This window comes from Neodiprion lecontei, chromosome 3 (genome assembly GCF_021901455.1).
Source record: "Neodiprion lecontei isolate iyNeoLeco1 chromosome 3, iyNeoLeco1.1, whole genome shotgun sequence".
Taxonomy (NCBI): Eukaryota; Metazoa; Arthropoda; class Insecta; order Hymenoptera; family Diprionidae; genus Neodiprion; species Neodiprion lecontei.
The window spans coordinates 36,907,213-36,923,884 of record NC_060262.1 but is presented as its reverse complement, the minus strand read 5'-3'; the positions used below and the strand labels follow the sequence as shown (position 1 = coordinate 36,923,884).

Below are 16,672 nucleotides of genomic sequence, written 5' to 3'. Positions count from 1 at the left end.
CTTATCGTTCATGAGAATTTTACACAGGGGTAAAATTCCCTCGCTTCTTTACCGCATTCCTTTCGTCCCTGTTTCAATTTTTTCGAAAGAAAGAGAGGAATACGAATACAACAAACAAAACACGCCCGTCATCGACATGCATCTCGGTATGTATTATTTTCCCTTTGAATTCAAACAGAAACGATCAACTTTGATTACCTCGATATTTGATCAGGAACTCGGCCGTCAGCGTCGCGTCAGCGATATTGGAAAATAAGAGGAAAAAATGTATAAAACAAAAATGGTAAAACCGCGCGCACAATGAACGATATTGTTCGTCGTGTAGATCTATACAAAAACGTCCCCCGAGGAGATTCGTTTAAATCGTAAAAGGATTACTGTCACCGATAATTTCTGGCGTGGATTAATACGTTTCCTCTGTCGTTCGGCAAATCGCTGACTTTTTCCACCCCCGGTCTTCTGCCCCCAGGAAATTTCCGTTCCGGGGTTCGCAGATATCCTCGCACCCCTGGAGGTTCGATCGCGCGTCGGGGAGCCGCATCATTTCGCGCTCGCTTTAACTTCGCTGATTGAATCATGAATGTGGTTTGCCCTCTCAGCGTGAACCTCGGCTATGGTTACCCGCAGGAAAACCATTCGTTATATAACTACCATCGAGTGCTCGCCGCGCGCTATTCACTACGTGCCATGCAACCGGCATGTACCGCGAGTCCGAGAGGGAACCACGCATCCTGTTCACCCGACTCACTTGCTTTTCAATACTAATTTTCCATGGTGGCCATCACCGCGTGGTATAGAAAAGGGGCACCGGCTTGCGGTCGCGCGCTTTCGACGCCGTTAATTATGCCGGAAATCGGTGGAATTCTGCGACATCGTAATTATCCTCGGGAGTAGGTATCTCCTCTTTGTTTCATGCTTCATATTCGCAGACTTGATTTATATTCCAGGCCCGATTTTCTTAGCATCAGGTAGGTACGCCGCTTTGGTGGCTCCTTCATATTTTTCAATTCCTCGAGAAATATCTTAGCGGAGAGATGTATGGTATGGTATGGTACAGTAAACGTATATTTCTCGGGCTCTTTTCAAATACTCCATGAAAGGAAACTCGGGGAAAATATTCGCCATTAGTATGCCGGGCTGCATATCGAGCCAACTCGTGGGTAAGTACTCGGTACCTATTTGTTGGCTTTTCAGTTACCAATCGATTGTCTACCACCCCTCACTCCGCCTGCGGCTGTACTTGCGCGTCGTCATTTACTTCTTAGAACACGAAACTGAGCGTCTTCGTCTCGATTTCAATTTCCATTCGTATCTCGTTAAGCCGATTGATCGGCTTCGTGTAATCCTTGGTACGTTATGAGAAAGCACATTTATGGGCATTATATTCACCGAATGAAAGAGTGAGTGATATCCGAGCTTCAAGGTGGTGCTTTTTCTTATCTGCGTCACTCCGCGTAAAGTTGCAAAGACGTCAACATAATTATTTCAAGATGAAAGCGTGTAACGATTAAACTTGGGGCAAGCTTGAGTCTCAATTAAAATGTAAATCCGGTGGCAACAGGTGCCCAGTGTTGGCTGAGTGACGAGCTGACGTTCATAATTATTATCGACCAACCGGAAATTTTCAGTTTACTGTGTATAAATTGAGAGCCGGGTAAAACATTGACCTCAATCAGCTGTTACAAATCACCGATATCATTGAAACGGTGACTTCTGTCACTGAGCAATCACGTGATTAGCAAGTTTTATTTCAAAGGTATTCTTCTCCCATAGAAGTGAAATTGATCAACGAATTTGGATTGGATAGACTTGGCTCGATGTTGGAGATGAATTGCTTCGGGTGATTCGCGATGCTGATAAACAGCGCAAAGTTTTGGATATCCGAGCCCCGTCTCGAACCTTGTGTATAATGACTTAAGCGTGGTGAATAATTGACGGTGAGTTGTGCCGAAAAGTTTTCGGGTACGTTTGCCGTCAGTGGAAGAGTTGCGTCGCTGACGTGTAACGTTCCTAAATTCCGTCACGTGCAGTTGGAACTCGTCAACTCGAAGACTTCCAAGTTGGTGAATATACTGAATAAATAACGATGTACCAGTTTGTGCTCCAATGCTCGACTACGACGATCGACGTTTTCTGCTCCTGACAGGCACCGGCGTCTTGTCAGTAGAAAACAAAAACAGATGCGGAGAACAAGGGGGTGGCGCGAGGAAGAAAGGGCTCGATCTCTTACCGGGAAATACGAACTTGACGTCAGAATAAGGTGTCAGCTACAACGGCAGAGAACAGGCGAATCAATTTCGTGTGAAGATGTCATTCATATTATTTTCCGACTCGTGGAGGCGCACACAATCTCGCTTTGCAAGATGTGCGACTTGCTTTCATGGGGCGTGTATAATGATGTTTCAAATAGTCAGGTAAGAAATTTGCAGCTGCAGAGGTTGATAATTCACCCGCAATTCCAGTTAATTCGGTTAGCTTCCACGACGTTCGTTATCGAGGGTTCCAAGTTCAGGAGGCGGAGAGAGCCTGTCATGTTCGATTGATTGGATTAAATCACGACTCACCGCTGACACTAACGGCATTTGTTGGCAGAACGCACGTGGAGAATGCACAATTGGGTCAGCCAGCGAATAGTCCACTATTCTCGAAAGAGGGAAATTGTTGTAATCAAACTTTGCCGCAGTGGAACTGCATCGCGAACGAGGTTCGTTCTGAATTTCGGTACACATTCGGCTATCCGCATCAGAGTTGTCGGTGTTATCCCTGTTCGTCGAAGTCTATTCATCCAGTGATTCTAAACTGGACGGAACGTCAAGTCATGGCGTCCAAATTTCCAGCTCACCTGAACGAAGTACGGAATTAACGATTGGCTTCCTGAACTGACGACTTGGAGGTCGTTAAAGGTCGCGAGTCGAGATTAACTTCCTGAAAGTGATCGTTTATTTGAAAGTTGCTCTTCCGCAGGCTTCGTAGAAGTAAACGGTAACGTGCGTTGGGTCCAAGTTGGAAATAGGAATGCTGGGATGGACCAACGACAACCGTAACGGAGGGCGAGAAATACACTTGATGCCGGCGAGAGCTGTTACGTCGAATGTCAAAGTTACAGATTGTCAAGAAAGAGTTTCCATGACTATGTTTTCTACTTCCTTTGACTGGGTGCGCGATTTTCTTCGTAACTTCGGTTCGCCAAGTCCTCATCCAAGCATTCAAGTATCGAACTATGAGTATCCCCGAGATAATTTCAGAGGAGTTGCTTCTTTTTCAAAGTTTCCAGATACCGTTCACCTGCATTCGTAATGCATGAGATTATGCACACCTTCGTCTGGAGATGAGGGAGAGTGATCAATGGACGTCTCGTGAATGACCTTCACCCTAGGCGAAGGGGTTTCCTGAATCATCGAAGGCTCATTTTATGGGGACATGAAAGCGGAAGTGGTCCATCTGAAAAGGAGACCTGGACGAAGGAGGACCAATTCCCTTGTGTATATAGACACACCGGGATGAGTCAAGAGCTTAATATGACAGGGAAAGGACGAAAGCGGATGGGTGGGGTTCTTCTCATATCCCCGAATGATGTACTACTAACTCAGCCTGGTCCCGAACTTATGAGATGAGATGTTGCGTCGCAAAACCCTCGCTAGGCTTTAAGAGGTAATTTACAACCACACATCTGGCTCCCAAATATCTTCTGCCAACTTTCACTGGGTTTCACTCAGTTTTCTATCCGTATTTTCTACGGCTAACCTTGTCAGTACTTGGCTGCATTTTTTCCCGCCACATCCGCATCCTACATATAATTTTAATCTACATTCGTCTAACATTTTATTAACGAGAACTTCTAGTTGACAATCGATCACATCGATTTGCTTCCACATGAACTCGTTGAATATATTTATTGTTCTTTTAATCATGATGAAATTTCAATCAATCCCAAACACCTGCAGATTTTTAATCGGTATTGCACAGAGTTCACCTGATATCCGAAGCCAACGCAACGCAAGGGTAAATGTTAACCTGAGAAAATGAGGTTTTTTTATTATCATTTTTTTGATACGAAAGTTGATGGCTGAGATTCGAGATGAAATCTTTTCAGCTTTGGTGGCGAATGATGCGCGCGGGTTGAGTCGTGGGCCGTGAAATACGTCTCCTCACGGAGCAGCCTATCATCGGTGCAAGAGCCGAACCGCAAAAGTGGAACGAGAGACGAACCGGTAAACCGTCGCACGAACCATGACTACATATCGTCTTCCGCTAGGTCTGTCCTCTTCCGCCTTATTCCCCGTGTCTCTCCATACTATAGGTATACACCCGCGCGTGGCTCCGCCCCAAACTTGAATCCAATTTTCCACATCACATCCCGCAAAAGTTACTCCTCCTTGCCGGGAGGCAAGTTGAACATTTTTATCTTCTCTTTGCCGGAGTAAAACAATTTCGGAACATATTGTTCACTCGCTACTTCTTCTCTACACTTGCTCGATGTAATATCACATGTACCCGCCACCCACTTTCCGCGCCTTGTTCCCCGGCCTTCGTTGCGTTTCTACACTCTCCGGTTCACCCCGCAGTCCTTGCACTTTTCTCCACCTCTTCATCCTTTTTAACTCACTTTCCATGCTGCCTCTCCGAAAGGAGGGCGACCTTGGAATCCAATCCCTGAACTCTTAGGACTCACGCTATCAAGATCAGAGGACGAAACAGCACTCCGGGCACGAATCAGCCAGGAAAAATACCTCGTCAACTTTCGATTTCCTCTTTTCCACCCTCCGCGAGTAATTGTTCTTATACTCTGGACTACAACGCGAACTTTCAAAGATCTGTGAATGTCAGTGGGTACGGCACTCCTCCCGCAGCTGCACATTACACCAACGTCGGACGAGTGACGTGTTGTTGCAGAGATGGGTAGTACAGAGGGTCAAAGAGAGAGGCCCAACGGGGTGGGGATGAATGCTTTGGGCTTGAGTTTGGCTTGTGGCTCGCGTGGGCTGAGCTAGGTTGGAATTCAAGGGGTTCTCGACGCGTGGCAGCGGAAGGGTGTCGGAAGGACGGCGGGACGAAGGGTTGCTCAGGGATAATTAGCTCGTTAGTGGCGCTTTGACGCGGCGCTTTAGCCAGTCCGCGAGTCGGTCGAATGACAAGGACGAGAGCACAATGTCGGGCTAATGAATTGCCGATATAACAAAAAGGCTGCACTGGGTCGTACGACGCGGCGTTATTTTTGATTTCACGGTGCGTGCAAGCTCGAAGAGTTTCAACGAATTCGCCCTTGTTCGCACGGGGCTGCGCAAATCCTTCGATGACAAACTGCGCTACGAAGGCAAGTTACGCGTGTACCTGAAACGCACAAGCGGCATGCCGGACGGGGTTAACAAGCGGAACGGGGGTCATTTGTCCCGATGAGAAATGGGGCTGAGTCGTTCAACCGAGCCACGCAAGACGCTTCTGTCACCCAACGACGACGAGGACAGGGCCAGTGCACTCCGGTCCGTGTCGTGCACGCGTCCCGCGAAGCTTTGCAATATCGTCTTCGCCCTAAGCCACGAAAGCTAAATAAATGACCGTCGTTGTCTCGCGGTTTCATCCGGCGGGGATTCTCCCTGACACCTCATTGTCCCCCTCCACCAATTTCTTAATATTGCATTTGAAAAAACAGTAGAAACGATCAGTCTTGTACCCTAGTGGAAGCCGGGACGTAAAAAGCTAGCTCGGTTACTCGGCGAGCTTTTGCTGCAATTGAGATAGCGATGAAAACGGCAGTTTCCTGCCACGGAATTCCGAAAATCGAACATAACCCGCTATGCACGGATTAAACCTGTACACTTACGTCAAGGTGTTCCAAAACCCGGAATCCCCAGAGTGTAGAAGATGACGAATCTTCGTGGTCCGCATTCTTGAAGAGAGAGGCGCGCTTACCTCGGGGGGAATCTTCGCCGGAAGGCGAGAGCTCGGCGAGGGTGGAATCGGGATAGAAGGGATGGTATACGCGAGAAGAAGCCTGTACACGGATCTCTTTCGGTATGCGGTGAGCAAGGAAGATTACCCGGTGACGTGGGCAAATATTGGCTCTTATTCGAGTCAGTTATACAACGGTTAAATACGTGCGGGTTTCCGGGGGCGGCAGCGCCGCACTGCGGTTACATGTAATCGAAAGGTATTCGTGCCGCCCCCGAGCTACGTGAGTGAGATGGTCGACTAGCACGGAGCGGAAGATGACGGGAGCGAAAATATTATGTGCATGGTACCGGGAGAGCTGAGTTATTTTCCGACAGAACGCGAGCCTCTTCCGCCGTGCAGGTAGACGTGGACAAATTGAAGCGGAAACGGATGGCGGATGTCGATCAGTGACGTCGGTTTTTTGCTCCTTCTGTTCCTCGCGCTCCTCCATGCATTTGTCGTTCACGGCGTCTCGCCTTGTCGAATTTAACGAAACGAGCTGCTGCCGCCGCTGTCGCTGTTGCATCGGGACCGCGCACTCTTCGGCACGATCCTTGTTTGTGCGAAATTGCTGCGCAATGCAGAGACGGAGTCGAAGTCCGCACGGATCGGACGGCGGGGTGGGAGAGGGGCTGTTTATGGTGGTGCGCAAATTGAATTCCGCTTCAGTCTCCTTCTTGTTGTCGCACCTCGTCAATCATTGATTAAAATTCTCTCAGAACGAGCTGCTCTGTTGTACCGAATACCGGATGATACATAGCTTACCTGTGAATCGGGAAATTGGACGGTCCATCACTCGGCCGACGTTGATTGGCCCTCAGGCCCCGTTGTTGCCTGCTGGCTGAACGTTCGGAGGAAGCGAGCCGCATGCGACTTGCAGTTTAATTCCATTTAATGTTATGAGAAAGTCTTGAGACAGTATTAATTCGATACGGTATTCTGTTTCATGCTGACTCCCAGAGAAAGAGAAATGAGAGAGAGCGTGAGAGGGTTCCTTGGAGCGCGTACGTCAAAGTTCTTACCTTTCATCTCCGCTTCAATATTTCTCAGCCGAACTCAAAAAGCTCAAAGCCAAGACAGAGTTAGTACCCAGTCGTCACTCGAAACCCCTCATCAGCTCAACGAGAGAGGAGTTGGCGTATCGCAACTCCGAATACACAGTCAAGTATTTCCTACCAATATGCCTAATTGAGTTACGGGCTTTTCATCCCCATGACGACCTGTAGTATTACGATATATTCACGTACGTGTTCTCTGGTTCTCAAATCGACGTAAATAGTTAAAAAAGAAAACGCACTTACGGCGGAAGTCAAGATGTACGAAATTTCACATCATTCGGTATTAAAAATGACATTTATAAATGTTCAATTCATTTTATTCTTTTGGGCAGTAAAATAGTTGGAAAAAATTACACATTCGAGGAGTAATTAAGGAAATGAATAATATGCAACAATATGTTGGTGAGCCCTATAAAACATATCACGGTGCTCGTTCCAAAAGGGCTTACACTTTTATACGTCCTTTTGGCATCAGTATCGCGATGTTTCAGTTTTTCGTGACTTCAGATCACAATCGGTGATTCTTACATAGAAAAGATGTACACGTCTTCATCTCCCGATTGAGGTTGTCCATTGTTTGAGTCACCGGTATTCTGAGAAGGTTTCGCGGGTACGTGAAATTCTTGATGAAATTTCTCGTATCCAATTCCATTGACACGTACGTGGGTCCAGAAGTATAGAGTATCTCCTGGATTCAACGAGGCCGTTGGATTAGTGTAGCTCCATCGTCCGTTTTTCTTTGAAACGATGTCGACGGAAAACGTTCCGGCTTCGTTGCCTAAGAAAAATGTACACATTTCATTAACAAAAACTATTCGACGGTGAATAATGTCCACGCTTCAATGCACGTTCGTTAAAAACCACCCTCAATCAGACAGTGAGTGGCAAGATGTTCTGCGGAACAGTCGAACACACTGACTCAGCTTTTATAATTCTGAATTATACGTAACTGTTCTAGACTAGACGCCGTGCGTACTTACCCTCCATTTCCTGGTTGATGTTACCATGGAAAGCAAACAGCTGAACGCCAGGCGAGTCCGGAATTGATACGCGAAATCCGTAAGGGTTCAATACTTCAACAAGAGGCGTGGGCGTATCGTAACTGTCAACGTTTACGATAATGCCCGTAACCAATACCACCATCAGGGCAAACCCTTTGGTCCCCATGGTGATCGGCTGGATCGTCGAACTGAGATGATAAGCAGCAGGAATCGAAAGCCGAGCTCTGGCTGATTCTTAGTTCGTCGAACAGAGCGTGGATAACTTATCCCTGGTACACAGATCACTGCGACTTGGTTGGTCTCTGGTAATGATCACTTCTGGCATCTATCACGCCACAGAGACGCAATCAATTCGTAAAACCGGATTACTAATCTTCTCTGTTTACTAACCAACTGTTTATCGACGTTACTTTTAAAATCAAAGGTCAAGTCGCCCGATATGAATTTGTGACGAGGCTCGTTAAGTCGTTAAGCGAGCTAGCAGAAAATACGCTGCTTCTATACTCGCGATTAAATATATCTCGACGCGGGAATCAATCTCTACTCAGCAATCAGGTTTTGTGGCGATTTTTCAATAGAGGTCCAATCAAGTTCATTAGGAATGCAAATTGTCTATGAATATGAATTAATTTTATTTTTCAGCTCGCACTGCCTCGAAAGTGGTCAAGGTTATAAACTAGCATAAGAGTTGGAAATGTTTGTGACTTTTGAATGAGATCATACCAAGAGACACATTGGTACAATGCACTTAAAATGCTGGATAACAATGAGGCATTGAAATGGCGCAGTCGACGTGGAAGACTTGATGTAATATCTTCGTCGCGTTTTGATAACTCGGCTGTAAGGAACGATATCGCGATTCGTGGAAATGCAGTGAAAACGGTAAGCAGAAATCAAGCGAATTCATCGAGTTCAACAGGTCAGATGAACAACAGACTATGAAGAAACAGCATTTATTTCATATTTATTATAAGCAGGTTAATAGCTGAGCGTCGGATTAAATGGCTGTCTTTTCCGGCCGGTAAAAAGCAGGCACTATCTGATGTAATCCTTACTTGGCACTCTTCCGGAAATACGGTTAGGCCAAGGGTTGCACAGCTGGCTTCGCTATTCTGCAACAGCTATATAATCCAGTCTCGTCGAATAAGTACCGGGAGTTTGGTCCCGTCGCGGATCATTTAGCTAATTTCGTGACCATCGTTTACCACAGCTCACAATCAGATAGTTTATACTGATGCCAGCGGAGGATTTTGGGCGTCTTGAGTAACGGATATTCCTGAAAGATTCGGGGGGATGTAACATGACATGTATCGATTACGTTGTCCGCTGGAATTATATGAGTATCTTGTGACGAGCTATAACTTTTATTATGCAAGAATATTTATGAATTTATGCCAACAACAAACTAGCTTGAAATTTAATTTCTTAACCGCTATTTCTCCAGTCAATTATACAGTAAATTTACAAAGAAATAGGGCAAGGGTTTGCGGTGAGATAAGCCTGGACGAAACTTGGAATTTTCAAACCCAAATACCACGAATCCAAATACTGTTGTCGAAAGAGTAGAACTATGAGGGGACAGAATTAAATCCGGGGATGATGAATTCTGCCACATCGATATCTGCCTCACGTTTCGTAACATGTTAAGTAGTAAAAGTAAGAACGAATCGTACACAATTACAGATGCAGGAACGAAGTAAACTGACGCGCGGTGCCATCCGCAGACGTTGTAAGGTCGGAACGTCGGGCGTGGAGGATTACGGAGGAAGAAAGGGCAATCGAGGGAGAAAAAGAGAGAGAGAGAGAGAGCCATATATCTTGATAAATTGAATACAAAGAGGAGAGGCTGTAGCGAGAAGAGAATGCAATCTGTTTTAGAGTCCAGGAGTAAAGGCAGTCGGCGAATCTGGTTGGAGAAAACTCAGAATGATGGCGAGTCTGGCGTCGTCGAGACGAGGACAGCGGGAAGAGTAGGACCACGAAACCGATATTACTTGGAGGAATTTATAGCGAGGTATTTAGAATAAAATTCCTTCGAGCAAGGCCGTTACTTCCACTGTGACAACCGTCGCCCCTCTCGTCGCTTCCCCTGCAACGACGAAGAGTGCAGATCCTCGAGCCGAATCCGGCCTGCAGGGCCATTGCGATATTCGCGGTAGCTTCGGGATATTTGCATACGTGACGTGGTTCGTTGCAACTCGTTGGAATGAGAGTAATTACTTCCGGTGAACGAGGGGTGGCCGCCTCTGAAATCACACGTGAGAACGAGGGTTCCGATTCACGCCGCAGAGACGAGGGAAAAAAATACAGAATGGATAAGCATGTGATCAGAATTTTTACGATGTAACCACAGATCGTCGTACCCACCGCAATTTGAAATGCAAAAGAGCCCTCTGAGGCGGTACTACGTGATATTGTAGCCTTATGAAAAGAACTCAAGTCTCCGTACGTTGGCAAATTTTCTTTTCACTAATTATTATTCCTCCGGCTCCAGGTGAGGATCGTTTTCTCGGTTACGTTTCCGTCCGGTTTCCAGTCACGTATTTTCTTCTCCACGTCGTTTATAAAAATAAACCAAGGTTGCGCCGCGTGTTTGTTCAGCGATCACCAGACTGGGTTGTTTTAATATGAGAATAAAGCACCGTGCACCGTGCTCTGGGTATTTGCTCTGTTCTGTACCAGCGCGAAGGGAACCCGTTGGACCCCATGCAATGTTGATTTTCATTATAAAATGAACAGCTCGTTCCTCGGCCGCAGACGAGAACGGACTTGGATGTACAATCTCCGGTCTCCGCGGCTGCAAACACTGGAACTATACCTCCGAACTGCTTTTCTACCTTTTTCCTCGTTCCGTAATAAAATGTTTACAATTCATGTATATTTAACGCGAAACCGTCGGTCCACCGAGCTCAGAGGGCCGGGAACATTGACCCGGATTTGAATTTCCCGTGCGCGCCTATTTCGAACGGTTTCAAGTTCCAGGGCGAGAAAAGCGACGTCCCGTTTTAAGGAAGCCAACGGAGGGGTTGAGCGGGAGAGCGAACGACGGAATCCCCGACGGGATGTAGATCACTCTGAGATAAACTTTCAAGTGAGTACAACGAAGCTTCGCAGAGCTTGCCCTCCCCCCTAGTTTGTATCTCGCGAGGTTCCCGTTCACCCCTTGCGCGAGGGGATCCAGGTGATCCGGAGACGGCTTTTCGAATACACGAATTTTACTTTTATCCTAGCTAAGTCGGGGGCGGCGCGTGACACTGGCGCTAAATCTGCGAGCCTGTTTATCAATCCTCGAGGGATGCGAACGGGGGAATCCGGGTGAATGACGAGCGAGGAACTTCCGACTGAGACTCGACAAGGCTCAAATAATTCAGTCCCGCGGCGATTGATCACCGCTTGATTGATTTGCCCTCTGGGCTGATTCCCACTCCGGCGATACGTAGAACGATATCTCGCCGGGTCGTGCGAGAGCCGTGGAGGGTTGGAGACGCGAGAAAGAAGCGAGAGGATTAAAAAGGCGGCAAACAAAAACAGGGCGGGGGCGAAACTGTGATAAATAACAATCGGAGAAAAGTAACGAATGGTCGAAGATATTGGAAACGAGAAAGAGATTCTCAGGGGCTTTACACCTCCGTTTTCTTAAACCTGCGAATGCACTTTTTTGCCACTTTCTCAGCTCCCCGGGCAGATCCAGTCTCGGGGAGTTGATGGACGGTACAAACGGCGCGTGTTTCTGCAAAAACAAAATCGAGCTAAGTCGAGAAATAATAATTGCCGGGACAGACGCCGCGGTATTATTACGTCCCTGTTATTAAGATCGCGCGAAAAGGGGTAATAGAATAGGGTGTAACGATAATAGCTGTCAATTCCGATGCGCAACTCGTTTTCTCCCACGCTTTCCATTCGCTTCTTCTCTAGCTACCGCTGCCCCTGCCCGGTTCTTATGACTCCTTAATGTCACTGCAGGGACCTGATACAAATCGCCAACAGCTGACGTTTGCATCGTAAAGTGGCTACGCTGAGCCTAATTTACAACTAACGCGTAGATAACTAGCCCCGGATCAAGTCATGCACGAACTGCTGTTCAGGAATGTATCTACACGTATAGAATAAATTAGCTGCATGAACAAAAAATCTCCGCATGAGACTTAATGAGAAATTACGAAAAAATGTAAGAGGAATCGGTGAAACTCGGCAAATGAGCTTTTTCGTTTCTTTTACGCAGGCTGCCACCTCAAGCTTTAGCTGTCAAACGCGTCTCACTGAGGTCATTTAGCCGATATCAATCTTGTTTGGGCTAAGCAGGTCTCAAATAGTTTTTTTAGAGACTCAGAAAGGCTTGGCAAACTTGCTTAATTTTTAAATGACTGACGACTGATACGACTCATCTTGACAACGTAATTTCAACTCTCCAAGCGACACGGGAGATTTTGAAATATCATGACCCGTTTCCAGTAAATTGGCACCCCTGTCTTGCAGTCGAAAATATTACTGCGTTAGGATCCTACTGATCAATAGGGTTCAATTATTTTCCGCTTGCACGGTTAGGCACTGCTAATTTTCACCGTTTCCTCCCGGTACAAACTGCAGTCATGAAAACTTTCTAAAAGTTGGGTACCGTGCTGTTCCGCTATTAACGTAGCTCGTTGACTGAAGAATATAAAGACAGTTGCCTTGATGGTCTTTGGTGTGACAACCAAATATCGTCGTGTGCTTCCGCTCCCTGAGATGTTCCAACGGTAAAGTTCAGAAATCATTGCAGAACATCAGAGAGTTGCCGATTTCGACATGATGCTGGCTGCATTCACCTTCCGAGTAACACAGTCTTCGCAATGGTAAGTCCAAGCTAGTACTTAGCCTGTGTGTACTTACCGACTTGTCGGCGATGCAAGAAATTAATAATGAGAACAAATTCCTTCCAAAATTCGTAGCAAAACAGTGATTTAACTAAAGTATAGGTACCCGAGAAAAGAATTCATACATAGATCATAAATAATAATAGATCGGATGTCATAATGATGCAGAGATCAAAAAGTATATATGTTTATGTAGTCCTAGTACGATATTATTATATATGATCCATTTAGGATTAATACGTGATGCATACTATAAATTTTATAATTTTCTAGGAGACAAACTAGATTATCTACAATAATACGGCTACAATATGAAAATAGAAGAATTATGCATTTCGAAAAGGGATTCTATTCGACACGCGTTCGATGTATTCCATAACATTAGTATTCATAATTATTCCAATAACGTTTCATTTGCTCTCTCGATCTTGAATTTTCGTAGGCATGGAATCGAAACGCTGTTTTAGCTAGTCGCAAGTGAAGAATCTACGTTGAGTAGAGAAGTAGAATTGTTTTTCGAAAAGTGTTCGTATGGAAAAAAACTCAAAGTAACTGTAATACATCACGGATGCGCTAATTTTGATCCAGATGAAATGGATGATCCGTATATAAGTCAGTATTTAACGCAGTGTCCTGATTTAAAGATCTAAAACGGTGATTGTCGGCGATTTTTTTTCTTGATAGGGAAAAGATAGAACGAAGCTTCTTAAATCTTCTAGTATATTTTAACACACATTTGAAAGGTACGATAAAAAATTGTTTTCATATAACTGTCGCACAACGGCAACGTTATTAGCTGACCCATTCACTGAAGAATATGTCTTTAGTCATAGGCTGACCATCGAAGGGCCTAGCCGCTTGAATCGGCAGATAACGTGCTTATTTCTTGTCTGTCATGTGAAAACTAGAATCATTATAAATTTTGTCATATCATACCTCATACATCACACATCGTACATAGTATTAAAGTTCGAAACTAGAGTTTGGATGTTCGGATGTTCGTATGTTCAGAAAGTGACGTCACCCCAATTTTTTTTTTTCTCTTGACGTCATCAATCTATAGTAATCGGCTAGCCAAATTCCTCAGTCTGGAAACAACCGCGCAGTAGAGCGGACGGATGAGAATCGCGCTCCGTAGATTTGGAATACCGGGTTCTCTACCTTCAGCGACAAGCGCTCCGTGGTTCCTGCGCTCCATGTCCGCTACCTGATGAAACTCGACTTTCAGGACCAGTGCATTTGATAGCAATTGTAATTATATTTTATCTGAAATTTATTAAACTTGTCATGCTTACAATATATTATTTCAATTCATTTACCGCGCAAGCCCAAATTGAGTAGGTACCAATGCGCTAATAAAATTTCTATAATTTCTTATAATTTGCTCACAATCTTCTTGGTGAAATGTGTCAAAATAAAAGTTATATTAAACCGTACACAATATTTTTGATGTGTTCTAATACTAAAAATATTCATTAGTATTCGAGGTATAACCCGAGGTGGTTAGCGGTTGTCGTGGGAGGTGGTTGGCGGTGGTTGGAGGTGGTTAGGGGCGGTTGCGGGTGATCGAAGTGGACGAGGAGGAGGACGAGGATGATGAGGAGAACAAGGTGGACGAGGAGAACGAGGATTTGTGCACGGTGAATATAACGTTTTTATAATGTTTAATAGCAATCGTAATTATATTTTACCTTAAATTTTTCAACTTGTGCTTACAATAAATTATTTCAATTCATATTTTGCAAAAGCCCAAATTCAGTAGCTATCAATGCGCTAATCAATTTTCAATAATTTTTTATAATTTTGTCATAATTTTGGTCAAATCTGTGAATGAAATAATGACATTAATCCTTACACAATATTCTTCATGTGTTCTAATTTTTACTAAAACTATTTTTTTAGTATTCGAGGTAAAGCCCGAGGGGGTAGGCGGCGATAGAAGGTGGTCGGAGGAGAAGGAGAAGGCGAATTGGATGACGAAGAAGACGAAGAGGACTAAGACGAAGAGGAGTACTGGGATGAGAAGATGGAGGAGTAGGACGAGGTGGACGAGGAGAACAGAGGTGGTCGGAAGTAGTGTAAGTAGGAGTAGGTACCTATACTTTAATTAAATCACTGTTTTGCTACGAAATTTGAAAGATATTTATTTTTATTATTAATTTCTTGTATCGCCAAAAAGTAGGTAAGTACACTGTAACGATATTCTAGATTCGGAATGCCCGCGAAGTTTTGCTGGACACAGCCATCCCGATCCAGGCGTCAGGCGGGAGAAACGGTTGAACGTTTTGAAGACTCTGCGGAAAGACACCAACCCGTACGGCCCGACAATCATAATACTCCGCAGAAGTCGAAAACCAAGTCAATTTTGAGATTTTCCGAAGTTCCAAATACACAGTACCAGTTCACTGAATTTTCGATGTCGTTACGATCCCTGCTGTTCTCATCTCCCATCTCAACGTGAATAAACGACGCAACCTGAAGGTGAACACAAGATTTCTAAGCATCCATCAAACGAGAGTGGAGAAGAGTATAATACCTGGATTGGCAAGTGATTCATCTAGTGCAACGGTATTTGACGACAAAGACAAGGGACCAGTTAATTTTAACGTCTTGTGTATTGAAGGCGTATTTTTAAATTGTGTGAATATTTGGATGCGTGAATGAACAACTTTTGATCTTTTTTTTTATGTGTACACTTCTGTTTTTACCATTTATCAATCTGTTTATTCGAACTATTTTATCTATACTATTGTATCTTTACAATTTTGTCGACTATTTTACATATATTTTATTTATATTTCATTTACATGTTATTTATATTTAATTTATTCAACAGAGAGTCGAACTGGTATTTATTATCGTTCTCTTAATATTGTCTTGTAAGCCTGTCCATCGACTTCACGTCTTTTTTTTTTCCTTTTATTTTCTCAAAAAATATTAGTAATTACAACACTCAGGCTAAGTACTAGCTTGGGCTTACCATTGCGATGACTGTGTTACTCGAAAGCTGAATGCAGCCAGCATCATGACGAAATCTCTAACTCTCTGATGTTCTGCAATAAGTTCTCAACTCTACCGTTGGAATATCTCACGGAGAAATTGTCGGATGTCACGTCTAAGCCCATAAGGGCGACTGTCTTTATATTCTTCATCCGATGGTGAGGGTAACACCCCGTTGCATTTTTGACGAAAATTTTCGCGATTTCCAAAAGTGCTGAAATAAATTATTTGTGGCACAATTCCGACGTAATTTTGCGAGAGAAATCGATTGGGCGCAATTCCAATACGCTGCGATCAACGCATCAAAAGTTACAGCCAAAAAACGAGAACCTGTGTTTTCCACGTTTTTCAGCAGGTGCTTTTTCGCTCGCCATTTCTCTCCTGTTGGTCCTACGCTCTTTTCTCTGCGTTTTATGAGTTTCTGAGGGTCCAATTGGTCGGATGAGGGTCATTTAAATCGAATCTGAGACTAAAAGTTTTTTGCCCAAAAAAAAAGTAAGCCCTTTGTATTTTTGGCGAAAATTTTCGCGATTTTCAAAAGCGCTGGAATCATTTCTTTGGCGCACTATATCGACGTAATTTTGCGAGAGAAATCGATTGGGCGCAATTCCAATACGCTGCGATCAACGCATCAAAAGTTACAGCCAAAAAACGAGATCCTGTGTTTCCGACATTTTTCAGCAGGTGCTTTTTTGATCGCCGTTTCTCTCCTGTTAGTCCAACGCTCTTTTCGCTGCGATTTCTGAGTTTCTGAGGGTCCAATTGGTCGGATGAGGGTCATTTAAATCGAATCTGAGAACAAAAGTTTTTTGCCCAAAAAAAAAGTAAG

General features: G+C 44.6%; 1 protein-coding gene and 1 long non-coding RNA gene across 2 annotated transcripts; one reads left to right on the top strand and one right to left on the bottom strand.

Moving 5' to 3' along the window:
• Window positions 1-7,288: 7,288 nt before the first annotated feature.
• Window positions 7,289-8,328, bottom strand: LOC107224583 (gram-negative bacteria-binding protein 3). Its single transcript, XM_015664688.2, has 2 exons — window positions 7,970-8,328; window positions 7,289-7,767 (listed from the first exon to the last, which is right to left on the bottom strand). The coding sequence occupies exons 1-2, from the start codon at window positions 8,154-8,156 to the stop codon at window positions 7,514-7,516; spliced, it is 441 nt and encodes a 146-aa protein (XP_015520174.2). The 5' UTR covers window positions 8,157-8,328; the 3' UTR covers window positions 7,289-7,513.
• A 5,852-nt stretch (window positions 8,329-14,180) lies between these two features.
• On the top strand, window positions 14,181-15,608 carry LOC124293284. The gene is made up of 3 exons (XR_006903193.1): window positions 14,181-14,483; window positions 14,746-14,921; window positions 15,052-15,608. It is a non-coding gene; the product is annotated as an uncharacterized LOC124293284 (long non-coding RNA).
• The last annotated feature ends 1,064 nt before the right edge of the window (window positions 15,609-16,672 follow it).

Bases quoted from the DNA above. Each gene is read 5' to 3' on its own strand.
- LOC107224583 (XM_015664688.2), bottom strand. From the start codon at position 8,156: ATGGGGACCAAAGGGTTTGCCCTGATGGTGGTATTGGTTACGGGCATT. The intron at 7,768-7,969 runs GTAAGTACGCAC...CATTTTTCTTAG, and splicing joins CATCAACCAGGAAATGGAGG to GCAACGAAGCCGGAACGTTT.